The sequence below is a fragment of the Pholcus phalangioides genome, unplaced genomic scaffold (genome assembly GCF_987345545.1).
Source record: "Pholcus phalangioides strain wild (caught in Gottingen) unplaced genomic scaffold, Ppha-v1.0 ptg000003l_1, whole genome shotgun sequence".
Taxonomy (NCBI): domain Eukaryota; kingdom Metazoa; phylum Arthropoda; class Arachnida; order Araneae; family Pholcidae; genus Pholcus; species Pholcus phalangioides.
The window spans coordinates 43386098-43399601 of record NW_028301596.1 but is presented as its reverse complement, the minus strand read 5'-3'; the positions used below and the strand labels follow the sequence as shown (position 1 = coordinate 43399601).

Below are 13504 nucleotides of genomic sequence, written 5' to 3'. Positions count from 1 at the left end.
AACGCTTTTCGCCCATAAACCTCATTATCTTGCCCAACATTCGTTATTTATTAATAGAGCTGATGGTGGTGCAAAGACAGAGAGACACAAAGATAGTTTCGCATAGGCGTTGGGGGGTGCTTAAAAGGCTGAAAGAGGCAATGGTATTGCCAAACTGTTGAAAAGGAGGCTCTTTTTATCTCTGTCTAGGACTTTGTAGTGCTCTGTAAATCCTGGTGGTTTCTTAAGAAAAGCCTTTATTGAGCAGTTTGCGTATTGATCCTAACGAGACATTAGTTATTTTATGTCTATTGAAAATGAACATTTTCCGAATGGTAGAGAGAAGAAGAAATTGAATTCCGTCTTGGATTTTCAATCTTGGAAATTCGTTTAAATCGCTAAACTTCAGAAATATTTTGTTTCTTTTTGATTATGGAGGTCTCTGAATGTTATATATCTGTGACTTGAATCCCTAACTCTAATTAATTTTGATGTACTTCAACTTCTTCCGACGTAACTTTTATTTTGGTGCTCTTCAGCTTCTTCCCACTTGGGAGCACTATCTAAAGTTTAAATTCTAAGCTCTACACTGGAGTTCTTAGCTTCTTGTGTTCCACGGACCGTTTGTGACAATAGCATGAAGTCCATGGACCCCCTTTGCCAATAAAATGAAAGCTGCGAACCTCTTCACAAAATAAAATTCAGTTTTTTGCAACCCGAAAATAATGAGTTAATTGTTTTTCATCCAATCTCACAAACACCCAGAAATCTCTTCACGTACTCTAATATCCCCGTTCCAATGTGCAAATATTGCGGTAGCATTGGGAGTTCTAGCACTCGCTTCACGACTTTCTTATCCTTCGTAAGGAAAGAAATGGAGAGCAGTTATTGGTGAAAATTCTTGAAACAGGTTTTAAACCCGCTTTTTCTATTTCCTATGTGAACGGAGCTAATACAATCTGAATGGGATTAACATCTTTACCTTATACAACCGACCACTGTTGGTGCTTTATTGAGCACTTCTATCCTATCTTGGTTGGTCACATATCCCGGGAATTTGAGATCCCAAATATACGGAAAATCGCAAATTTCCTCCAAACTAAATGTCAAAGGTAAGCAAAACTGCCAATTAGGACTGGAAAAACTGGAAAATTGCCAAGTGGTGGGAAACGAATCACCGCTGCAAATCGCAGTAGGTCAAAATATATTTCGCCAAAGAAAAATAAAATTCAACATGACAAAATATGGGAAGATATTAATATATGATCATAAATTTTTTGTTTCAAAATTATGAAAACTTTAATGTGATTTAAGTAAAGAATTAAAATTGACATAAACTTCTCTCTCTCTAGATGTACAGGAAAAAACGGGACGGCCAAAATTATGGGAAAGTACGGGTTATATTTTCACCTGTGAGTGAAAAGTTTCTTAACGCCTTCGGTACAAGCTGTTGGCGAGAAATTTTAACGATGTGTATTAGACGTATGGGCGATAAATATGGTAGCCTTGTTCGAATCTTAAAAAAAAAAAGGAAAATAAAGTAAGGAAAAGAAAAGCAATAGGGAGGAACAGTACAGGCAGAGTAGATAATTAGATAAGAGAATTACAGGTAAATAAGAGATATGAGATGTGTAGGCCTACAGTATCTTGCCTTTCGCCCTCACCTATTTGTTCTCTTTCTCACTTCACATGTGCAGTATATAATAGAAGGATTAGGTCTGAGAAAGGTATGTAGTGGTGGGGGGGGGGGAACACGCACACGCAACTTTGTTTCGTAGGGCTATAATAAAGCTTCGCGATGGAGGAAAAAAAAGGTTGAAGAAGCAGTCAGCTGGATTGAATATAATCCACTGGCATTTGGATGCAATATTACGTCCCTGGTGGTAGAGGGGTTAATAAAAAAATTCCTGTGTTTAATATCTCATCTCAATGTGGAGTTCTTCCAATTCATATTCATGATCTGGTAACGATTCATCATAAACGCCAGTATGTTAAATTCATGGAGATTTCTCTATACGCAAATCGTTCTTATGAATGATACCTATCGAATATTATATTTGATTGAATGAATCTGAACTGCAGTGAAACATAACAGCTCAATCTCAACCTCGTCTCGTAGAGTGTAGATGTACACGTACATTGATTGAATGGGGTACCGCTTGAGATATAGCAACATATACACTTCAGAAAATTCTTTTGAGTACCAACTTTATTTTTTGGTTTAAATTCTGGCCGACTTGAGCCAGAGGCAAGTTTTTACGTCTTCCCATCCAAATGCTTTTCACAGCCCCCTCTGTGTTCTTTAAGGTTTTTATTTTTCTTTTTTCTTTTCTCTTTCTCTCTCCTTGCACCGATCTTGATTTTTATGGCGCATAAAGATTCTGTGCACCCGCTTCCAAAGTTTTTTTTTTTTTTACCTTCCGTATTCTTGTTCATCTAGTTGATTGCCGGACTCTCGTTGCCGTTGACTTTTAAAGATTGCAAAAACTTCTGGCTTTTTACTGCCATGAAAAGCAACTCGGAGGAGGGGGAAAAGCTTCCAACATGAATTTTTTTTTTTAGCTAAAAATGGAAGCCTTATTTTTTCTAATCTAGGCTGGCTCTTATTTGATGTCTTGTAGAATGATTTATAACGTGAGTGTTTCTTTAATCATTATTTTGAAATCCATATGCATGCTAAGGCTGACCATATTTGCTCGATAAAATACGGGAAATGGGGCTTCGAAATACTGGAAAATACGGGGCATTGCCAGTTATCGCCAAAAATGATGCCAAAAAGTAAGAAATGTTGCCACTCGTTCCAAATCACAGAAAAGTCGTTATTTCAAATTGCGGTGAATTAAAATTGAAAACATGACAGATATGTGTAATTTCTGACATGGGAAGACTATTTTAATCGTTAATTTGAAGAATAAGATGAAGAATTAAAAGTCAAGTTAACACGACAGCCAGAAAAACCGACGCTGTTCCGGGACGTATGGTTACCTTGTGTATGCTAAATTATTCAACAATACGATGGAATATCAAAAAAAAAAAAAAAAAATCTCAATATGCAGTAAAAGTCCATTGTAACAAGTATGGCTTATAGCGACAATCTCGATATAACGAGTTATTTACAGGTGATTGTCAAAGAGCCATGCTACAAAAAGCATCCGCTTATAACGAGAAGTTCGTTATAACGACAATTTTTCCCATGATTGCGAGCTGCCGTTATAACGGACTTCTACTGTAGTCAAATTAGATTAAAACGTGAATTGGTGTTAACGGCTGGCTCCTATATTTAACAATGTTGATGAATCTTGCTTATGGCGCTGATGAAAACGCAATGAACTTGGATATAACGTCCGATTTTTGCGTCGGTTTTTAAGGCGTTTTTCCAAGATATTCCTAGAATTAGGGTTGACCACAAACCGGGAGGACTGTTCGCCCATTCTATCATACTCAACAATGAAAATTAATTTATTAAATGTTTGACTTCAATGTTCGTATGTGTGTGTGTGACCTGTTATAACGGGGGCATTCCATTATTTTTCCTTTCCAGATTTTTTTTTTCAAAATGCTCGTTTCTCTGTTTTTCTCAATCATTAAAGTAATAATAGTACAGATATTCATATAGATATCTTTAGTCTAAATATATCTATGTATATCTGTACTATTATTACTTTATATTCTCAACGAGTTTATTTTGATTTATAGACTTTACAAAAATCAGACATGCTGGTCATTTTAATTATTTAGAATTTTAGAAATTATAATTCATACAATTTTCATCGCAAATATGTGCACTGTTCAACCTTTTTTCTTCGTAAATACTGATCCCTGTAATTTTAGTTCCCTGTAAACTTGTTATAGTACCTTATTTCTCGCCAAAGGAGTGTTTATAAGCAATAATTGGCAACATTTTTTGCGAGAACTGACGATGTCCCGTGTTTATGATCCCAGTTTCTGGTAATTTTCTCGATGAAATATCGTCAACGAAATTCAAACTTCATGCTTAAATTTTATTTCATCTGGTTATATTTCTCATATTTAAAGCAAAATTTTAGAAACGTTTTGGTTATAACGACAAAATTGTACGGAATCTTCGATGTCGTTATAATGAGTTCATCACTACAGTTTTTCTTCGATACGTTCAGGTAGATTGATATTGAAATTTTACACGTCAAGCAACTTGTTAGTCTTTATCCTCATCATCATTTGGCGATGAAAAAAAGTCACTAAGATTCCATCAAGAAGGTTTCATTAGAGCCTTCATAGCTGACGGTGAGGGACTCGCGCTAATGATGTAAATAATAATTAATGATTTATGCATAGTGATGTAATATTGTGTTGATTAAAGATGCATCAATATGAATATATATATAATAAAAATTCATGTAAGGCTTTCAACGCGAAGAAGATTGAAATCTAATCCACGAGTTCACCGCAGACATGTCATGTTAACATTATCACGTGCTATGAATAAATGTACAGTAAAAACATGCATATTCACACACCGTTTCTCGTTCCATGCCTTCATCTGTCAAACGAATGACCCTCATCAACACTTGTCCTATTAAAATAGCAGGTGATAATGTCGGTCACATGCGTCCAACATTTCCAGGTCATGCATTCGTAAAAGATAGTGAAAGTTCCAGAAACCTTGATAAATGACAGAATACGGGAAAAATGATGGCTCTGTCTATTATATCTGAAATAATAATTATACGTAACACAGTGAGATATGATAAGAAGTTTAAAGAAACATATAAATGCGAATCTGGGTTATTGAACAGACCATAAAATGTTCCATGGAAGTGACGGAACAACACGTAGATAACACTTAATAATTCTTATTTCAATAATAGCATGATTGAGGGATGATGAATGTGTATGACGGTTCAATTGGCCCGCAATTGTGTTAAGATGCCATTACATGACAAAGAATGGACATTTTTGACCTAATAGCATTCCCGGAGAAACATTTGGTAGCCTAGTGCGAGAAAATATACACAGGGTGTCCTGTAAGTGCTAATGCGGCCTTTATCTCATCAACCGTCCGTCGTCCAGGTATGATTCCAATTTAAAAGAATGCTCAAAAGGCGTTAAAAAATTACCCTGTACCAGTTTCGAGAATACAAATACAAAGTGTAACAAAATGGAAAAATCAAAATTTTTATACGGTCCCCTCTCTCCTCTAATTTCTAGTTAGAAAGTTGTTGCCCTGCATCTCCTGAATCCAACAGAAAAAAATTCCATGTTTCTAAGTGCAATATTCGCTATGATATTACAATTTTGAAATCGGGGAAAAGTTATGCAAGAACAGCAAAAACTAACGGACTCTTTTCCCTCATTTATGCTGTCCTTTCCCAACTTTTTTCTGATTTTTAGTGAATATTTCACTTGGAAACGTTGAATTTATTTTGTTGGCCTCGGGAGAGACAGGGCCGCAACTTTTTCGCTATAATTTAGAAGACGGGGGCGTATTAAAATTTAGATTTTTTTTTATTTTGTTGCACACTGTATATTCACTCTCAAAACTGGTACACGACAATTTTTGAAAGCCTTTTGAGCATTTTTTGAATTGGAATCATACTTCTACGACGGACGGTTCATGAGATAAAGACCGCATTAGCACTTACAAGGCACCCTGTATATTACCTGTATTATACATATTTTGAGGCACGAAAGAATCGAGCGATCCCCATCAATTCTCCGCACCTGAATAAGTCAGGCAGATGCATAATCGGGAGGGGGCATAGGAGTCTCGTCACCCCCCCCCCTGCGGGAAGCTTACGGGAAATTAGAAGAAAAATATAAATTAGTCTGAAAAAATTAAATATCAAAAGATAATACCTTTCATATGCGGCAATTTTTATCGATTTCTGTTAATTTTAATCATTATTGAAGGGGAACTCAAAATCACTCTGGAAGAAAACTTCTGTTACCTCCCTCTCCCCCCCCCCCAAGCATTTTGTGTCCCCTCCGATGACCGATCCTGCGTACGCCCCTGAAAAGAGTCAGGGGCTTTCTCCATCTTTCTCTCCCTCTCTGTCTAAATATACTTCAAACGTTCGTAAAAACTAGATTAAGTGTTTTTTTTCCCACCATATTTCTGTATATCCCGGATGAAAATCATATTTATAATTTCATAATATACAGCGTGATCACTTTCTGTGGAAAAGGGGGATTCACATCTACAGGCATTCACCGTATCGTGTCAGACACGGGAAAACATTCTTCAACATAAAAATGTCTGTCTGCGTTTGCGCAGAAACGATACGAAAGACATCAATGCGTTCGTTGGTTTTAAGTTAAAGAATTTTGGTCGTGTCTGACACGACACGGTGAGTGTCTGCAGATGTGTCTCCCACCCTTAGGGAGGTCGCTTTCCGTTCCTCTGAAAGCGGCCGTTCATGAACGCTGACCCTTTGCTAAAAAGAGATGCATAAATGAACTTCCTGATAAAGGAAAACATTATGTTCTGATATAAAATTATCACCCTCACGAGACATTGTTCGACGCTCCTCCGGCGTTTAAACCACACCAATAAAACGACCACAAAACTGTTTTTCCGCTGTATGAAATGCATAAAACATTAGTTTTGTCTGCGAATAATTCCATCCAATTGCTAGTTTGAATTTTACACAAACGTAAAAAGTACTTCTTAAATTTTTCTGTAATTATTTTTCACTGATTCAATCCCGTTAAAAAGTCTCACCGCAGAGAGCAATAGGCCTACAACGGTATACTATTCAATCATCACACTTCATGCATAGTTAGAAAAATTGATGGAAACCACCTATTCTTGAGCTATAGGATACGACACAAAATTGATTCGCAGGGACTTCTAAAATGGGTCACAAAAATCTTCTTATGGCGAGGGGATTATGGGGCATCCGAGATGGGTCGTATAAACCTGCTTGCAGCTAGGGATTCTTGAACTATGGGTCACAACCAGAGCTCGATTCGCAGGAGACTTCCTAGATGGGTCATTCAAATCCACTTACACCATTGTTTTAAATGTACTTATTGCGTGACTGGTTTCTCTAATTTTGCAGAAAACAATCAGTTCCATGGGTCGTGAAGCTGATCTGGTTGTCCATTGTGGGTCGCGGTTAAAAAGGGCCAAGAACCTCCTGCTCTTGAGCCACACGTGTTTTTACGACAGTTTGGTTTATTTAGATTATTTAAAAAAAAAATTACTTTCATAGGATCTACAGAAGACCAATATCTTCCTCAGCAACCATGCCTTTTAAGAAAAGGGGGGATTCGTAATAGAGGTAAACTAACTTGGGCCTGATCGGGAGGTTTCCCGTTCGGACAAATTTCTCTGTATTGGCGAATTAAAAAAAGGACAAATTTCGAGAGCTTTAAGAGCTCCAGCACCTTTCCTGGTTTTGGCTAAGTGTTAGGCATGTTCCCCAAAACCCTTGACTTTACTCATGTCCCCCTCCCCTTTTTATGTGTAAAAAAAAGCTTCAAAAGAGAGAGAGAGAGAGCGAAATTACAGCACCAAGTGTCATCGTCCATTACGTCGTCTCGGAGGTGATGCGAACACTGATAAAATTATCGCTACTTGAGTGCGTTGCTCCAGACTCGAGACACCTTTCCAATTTTTTTTTTATTTTTTCCTGCATACACTGTTACCATACGCGCTCTCTATCTCTTCTACTATTTTACGGACGTCTTCAAGCGATATGAAAACGAGAGTCTGAGAGAGAAAGAGAGAGCAAATTGCTTTGGCACGGCAGAAATGACAAAAATCCCCGCACAAAAAAATGAATTGCATACACACTTTTTGCGGTAAGATGAGAAAGAGAGTTTCCAGTCTCTTTTTTTCTTTATTTTTCTCTCACCTACTTCTCTCTTTTTTATCTCCTTATCTCTTGAAAGAGTTCAACATTGAACAGGTTTCTTGGCCGTGTTCCCTATCTCTATCTCTTCCCCCCCCCCTATATTTTTAACTCCCCCCACTTGTTTTAATCAACAGATGTTTCTGTTGTTGACTGTTTGTGTCATCCATCTCTTGCGTGTGAGACGTAATATACCATTTTGACATGTTATGTAAATGCGTAAAAATTTCTCTTTAATTTTATAGAGACTTAAATTCCATACCTGCAATTGCTAATGATAATTTTTAATAGAGAGGGTTCCAAGTTTTTTTCATTTTTCAACCTGACAAATTAACAACTTGTCCAAATTGTCCGTAATGTCTATAAATCCGCTGCTCACGAGCACCGGAGTGCACGATGCTCGTGCCCGATTTCGTGATCGTGAGCATTCGATCAATTTCCTAATTAAACACCTTGTACAAATCGCATTCAAAGTTTAAAATCACACTGATTTCAGGCATACGTGTCTAACTTGCCGTAATGGTGCTCTTCTTTTGATGATGGATACTGGCAGTGCTCTTCGACTGGGAAAAGGTTGGAGGTCTCTGGTCTATAATATAATCCTGGATTCAAATAATACCGTTTACTTGTGATTCCTGCTCCAAATGAAAGCAAAACTATTTGTTATATTCTTGAAGTAAAATTGTTGCTTTATAAGTTGTCTGCAGCATAAAAATGAACACTATATGGAATGACACGAACATAAAGTTCATGCGCTATAATACAGATTACGTTTTTTTTTTTTGTGTTGTGGCAATTACATTTTGGTGTGCCGAATAAGAATATACAGTGGATGCCATTTATTACGTTCCCGCTTAGTACGTTCAGTTCCCATCGTTTACTAATACTCATTGAGATATCTCTTTTAAAGCATTTTCTTGCTTGCAAAGTTTCTTCATGGCGTTTTTTTCAAGTATGGGATCCCCACTATAGTTGAACGTGATGCGAATGAGCAATAGGATATTTTTAGTCAGACAACCCACTGTGTACTATGTAAATTTTTTTTTGTTTAAATTATCTTAGATGGTAACAGGAGGGTTAGGGCAACAATAATATGCTATACACGAGAGAGAAATCAGCTCGGACACTTCTGCTTCCACCTATGTATTAAAAACAAAACTATTTGTTTTAATTCTCAAAGTAAAATTGGTTGTTAGTTTTGAATCGGTGTGCACAATAAAAATGAATTGCATGGGTATGGTATCACTGTTTATTTTCTTGATGCACACCGTTGAAAAGTTTATGCCGTATAATACCGGTCATTATGTTCTTATATTTACCGGAAAATTTCAGCAATTCCTTTTTTTGGGGGGGTGTACCGAGCATTGACACAGTTGAACTTCAAATTTTCGGGCAATTTGCGAGGTACATTACTTTTTTAATAATTTGCATTTTTTTTTCTTTTTATGGCAGTAGTTGGTCCAGCCTACAATTACATGTTATTATAGATATTTTGCTGCCATCTATCTGAGAGAAAAGAAATCAATTGTTGCAATTACTCACGTAAAATTGACTTAGTTTCAAAGTGGTGTGCAACATAGAACAGGATGCATAGTACGATACAATGCATTAATCATATATTATTCATTTCCATACTGCACCAGTGATGTCACTTATATGTGCCACATTACCGTTACTATATTTTTATGTTCACCGCAGAATCTTATGAATTATATTTTGGTGTGCTGAATTACAATTTTTTCGCTGCTTCTTCATGAGAAAAAATACTTCACGTGACTTCTGCGTTGTTTCTGTGATATAAAGCACTGCATTGGCTTAAATTCGATTCCTTCAACCTACCATAAATAATTTTGCACATAAAAATCTTAGAATATTTAGAATTTTAATTGGACCACCTTTTTGTGAATTACACATGCGAGCTAAATAATGATTCTTTATTCTCTGTATCTTGAGGGTGAAAGCGTCCTCTATGTTCTCATCATTATCCCTCACTAGAAATCGTTTCCGTCTTGTTCAGTACATTGTGTACATGCATTTCTTTCCATTTTTATCCTTTTACCTCCGATTCACAGTACTTCCCTCCCCTTTTTCAGTACAATAACGGTACTCATTTGTATCGAAAAATGAGAGGTTCAACGACACGACAATTCTATCGGAAGAATGCGGAATAATTGTTTCTGTTTAATTGCTGTTGTGTGTGTGTGTGTGTGCCGAAGAAGGGAGATTATATGTATTGTGTAGGAGAAAAGAGCGGCAGAGAATGGTAGGGAATAACCCACGAAAACGTGATGCCCTCGTAGTGAGTAGGAATAATTGTTAGGGATGAGAGAGAGAGAGACAATGAACGGATATATACGGTCGAGGGGGTTGCCCTCCTCATAATGAAGTCCTTCGTTGATGGACTGTCTCGTACGAGAGAATGATGTCCGCACCAATCTGTGTTGGTAAAGGATGTCTCCAGGGGAAATCATGGCCATTGCCACCTGCGCATCAAACATCCTTGATTGCTTCTTCCCTTGGAAATGTTTTTTTCTTCTCCAGTCTTGCTATTTTCTTCTCTCAGCTTCTTATCATCAACTTGCTTCCAACGAGTGTCTCAGATGCTATATAAATGTTGTCCGATTGATGAATCATCGATCGCGGAAAGACAGTGAAGAGAAAAAAATATATATTTTTTAAATTAAATTGGGCTTCTATTTTTTTATTTTTAATCCAGTTTTTTAGTTTGTGAAGTCTTCTGGAAATAATTGACCGGAACTGGAAAATCCTTTTTTCCCCCTTTTTTCCATTGGATTTTTTTAAATTTATTTTTCAAATATTGGGAATGTCTAGCTGATGCAATTAAGGCAAGTTAAAATTCGGAAATTTTTTTATAAGATTAGGTTGAATTTTTTTTTTTAAGAAATGGAAATGTCTAATATAATTCGGTTTCTTCCGAAATTGTGTAAATTTATTTTTGATAACCTAATGTAATATTTTTCTAGCTAATGACAAGGGATCACGGCTTGAAAAATCCAAGACAATTTTTCATCAATATTTCTATATCGATGTATCATTTAACGAGCTTATGAGCCGTAAAATAGAATTTTCAAGTATTTTTATGATGTAGCGACAGATTGTCTCTGACAACATTTTAAGCTTCGTCTTTCGTGTTGATAAATGTTATTTTAAGTAGAAAAAAATAATGATTAATTATAATTTGATTGTAATTAATCATGACTGAATACCAAAAAAAAAAGATTTGTTCCGACGACTAAAATTTCGATCAGTCAAACCCTGATACGGAATATCCTGTATATTTTTCGTATAACGATTGGTTTTGTAGCGTCGATTTGAACATGATTTACGATTTATAATTTATACTTATATAAGAACGCGCTGCTGTGTATGTGACCATGTGTTGTGTTTGATTTTTGCAATCTATTTATTTTTATTTAATAAATTTCCTTATGCACCCCATCCTTTGGAAATGCTCCTATGTCTCTATGAGATGTGAAGAAGGGAATATGTCCCGTCCTTCATATTCAACGTGTATTTTTCCCAATTAATTTCTTTTTTTGCATAATTTTCAACTCTTTAGAATACCATAGAGCAGGGGGGTTCTCAAACCTTTTCCACACTCCCCCTTTTCCCCCTTGTTTCCTATTCAATGCTTATCCGCGAGCTCCACCGGCTCCCGAGAGTTGTTTAACAAAAAAATATTGCCGAAAAACCTTTGTCAGGTTGACCACTCCGCGGTGCCCCTGATAAAGGTTGGAGGCACACAGTTTGAGAGCCCCTGCCATAGAGAATTAATTATGTTGAGCAAATTACTTTAAATTACCAAATTACTTTCTCCATACGAATTTCATTATGGATCTGTAATGAAAGTTATCATGAAAACTAGATATCAATACAAAAATTTATTCGCATGCATCTTGGACCCATTGCTCGCGAGCACCCAGAGTGCTCGATGTTCCTGTCCGAATTCGTGCTTGTGAGCACTTAATCTTTGTCCACTTATACGACCTCGTACAAATTGTATTCAAGGATTGAAATTATCCTGATTCCGTGCATTCGTATGTCAAACTTGCCGTAAGGGTGCTCTTTTTATGATAATAGGTAGAAGCAGTGCTCACGACTAAGAACATTTTAAAGACCTCTAGCCTATGAATTACATTCATGATTGACACAATTAGCGATATATATTCGTGTAAATTACCCAAGTAAAACTTCATATATATATATATTTTACATTGTAAGAGAATAAAATGGTCACGAGATAAATGTTGCACGAAAGAGATAAAAAGAACGGTATTCTCCGAAGATTCGTCGAAGCTTGAGAATTTCGTTCCTGAAATACATCCTCTCTCACATGCATTTTTGATGAAACTAGTCGCACAGCTATCACTCGGTAAAAGATTTTACAAAATTCACTCTTGAGAATTACTTTAAACTTTCCTCTCCGGAAAATACTGGAAGATTCCCCTCTTAAATACTGCTGTAGGGAAATAGGAAGAGTGAAGTAGTTACAACAACTAACAGCAACCATGTCTGGTCACTCCTGGGACTCATTTAGACTGGTTTTCGGCGAAGAGAATATAGCGTATCTTCTCCAAAAAGCTACTCTGCTTCTACTGAAATGCTTTACATGTTTTAAACGATTGGGGTGCCATAACTTCCCAAATTGGTGTAATGTGAGTTGGCCGCGAAAAGAAGAGAAATATTTAGGGAAAAAAAGTTAAGAGGAAATTCAATTATCGGAATTCAATTGTTTCGGGGTGTTTTTTGATATTAACGCTTGCAATTACTGGAAGGAATCGGTTTAAAAATTTGTTCTAGAAGATACTATACAATAATGAGGTGTATCTGTGATCTCCTCATAGTACTTCAATCATTTGTAATACAAATGAAACAACATGACTCTCTGGATTGACTATTTTAATAGTGAAAACTGGTCCTCAAACAACTTTGAGTGGGGGGGGGGGGGGGCTCGCATTAGAGTAATTTCAAAACTAGGCAGAAATTTAAAGGAAATTGTAGAAAATCCATGTATCTTTTGACAATTTCCTCAGCGAGAAAAAAAATGTTTTTGTTTTTTTACGTTTAAAAATTTTTTTTCACACGGTATACAGTGGATAACGTTTTTAAAATTCCCACTTAGAACGTTTCCCCTCTCCGTACGACTATTTTCGTGGTCACAACATTTTTTCATGATGAGTTTTTCAAAAAAAGTTTTAAGCGGGATACACTGTATTCCCTACTTTTGAGCCTTTCCTAGTTTCTCCTAGCGTAATTTCAAGTATTTATGATATAGTTTTTAGTCATTTTTCTCTAATCAATTTTTTTTCTTCTCTTCTGCAGAGGTTGGAATGGTTTTCATCTGAGGAAGATATAAGCATGTGCAGGCTAAAAGGCAAATCAGAGGTAAGCACGAGTATTTCAGTAAATTGGCGCTGTTCCGATTAATCGATTATGTGAGTAAACAGATTCGATTAATCGATTATACGAGTAAATCGATTCGATCAATTCGATTAAACTTCGATAAAATATCTTTCTAAAATTCACATATTAACTTAATTATATTCACCCATAACGATTAGATGATTTGAATTACGTTTATGGCGTAAGATTTCAGATATTATATGTACTACTTAACCATACATGCAGCTGGCACACATTGTTCGGTGGAATTTCAATTCAAGCTCATT

The 13504-nt window shown here is 36.3% G+C and overlaps 1 protein-coding gene across 8 annotated transcripts in view; it reads left to right on the top strand.

Moving 5' to 3' along the window:
- LOC149088641 (semaphorin-1A-like) overlaps nucleotides 1-13504 on the top strand; it is a 312700-nt gene that overhangs the window by 256900 nt on the left and 42296 nt on the right. For all 8 annotated transcript variants that reach the window (XM_089248408.1, XM_089248439.1, XM_089248431.1 and 5 more), the window contains one exon: nucleotides 13158-13220. In XM_089248408.1, coding sequence (XP_089104534.1) covers nucleotides 13158-13220 — 63 coding nt within the window. The remainder of the gene's footprint in view (nucleotides 1-13157; nucleotides 13221-13504) is intronic.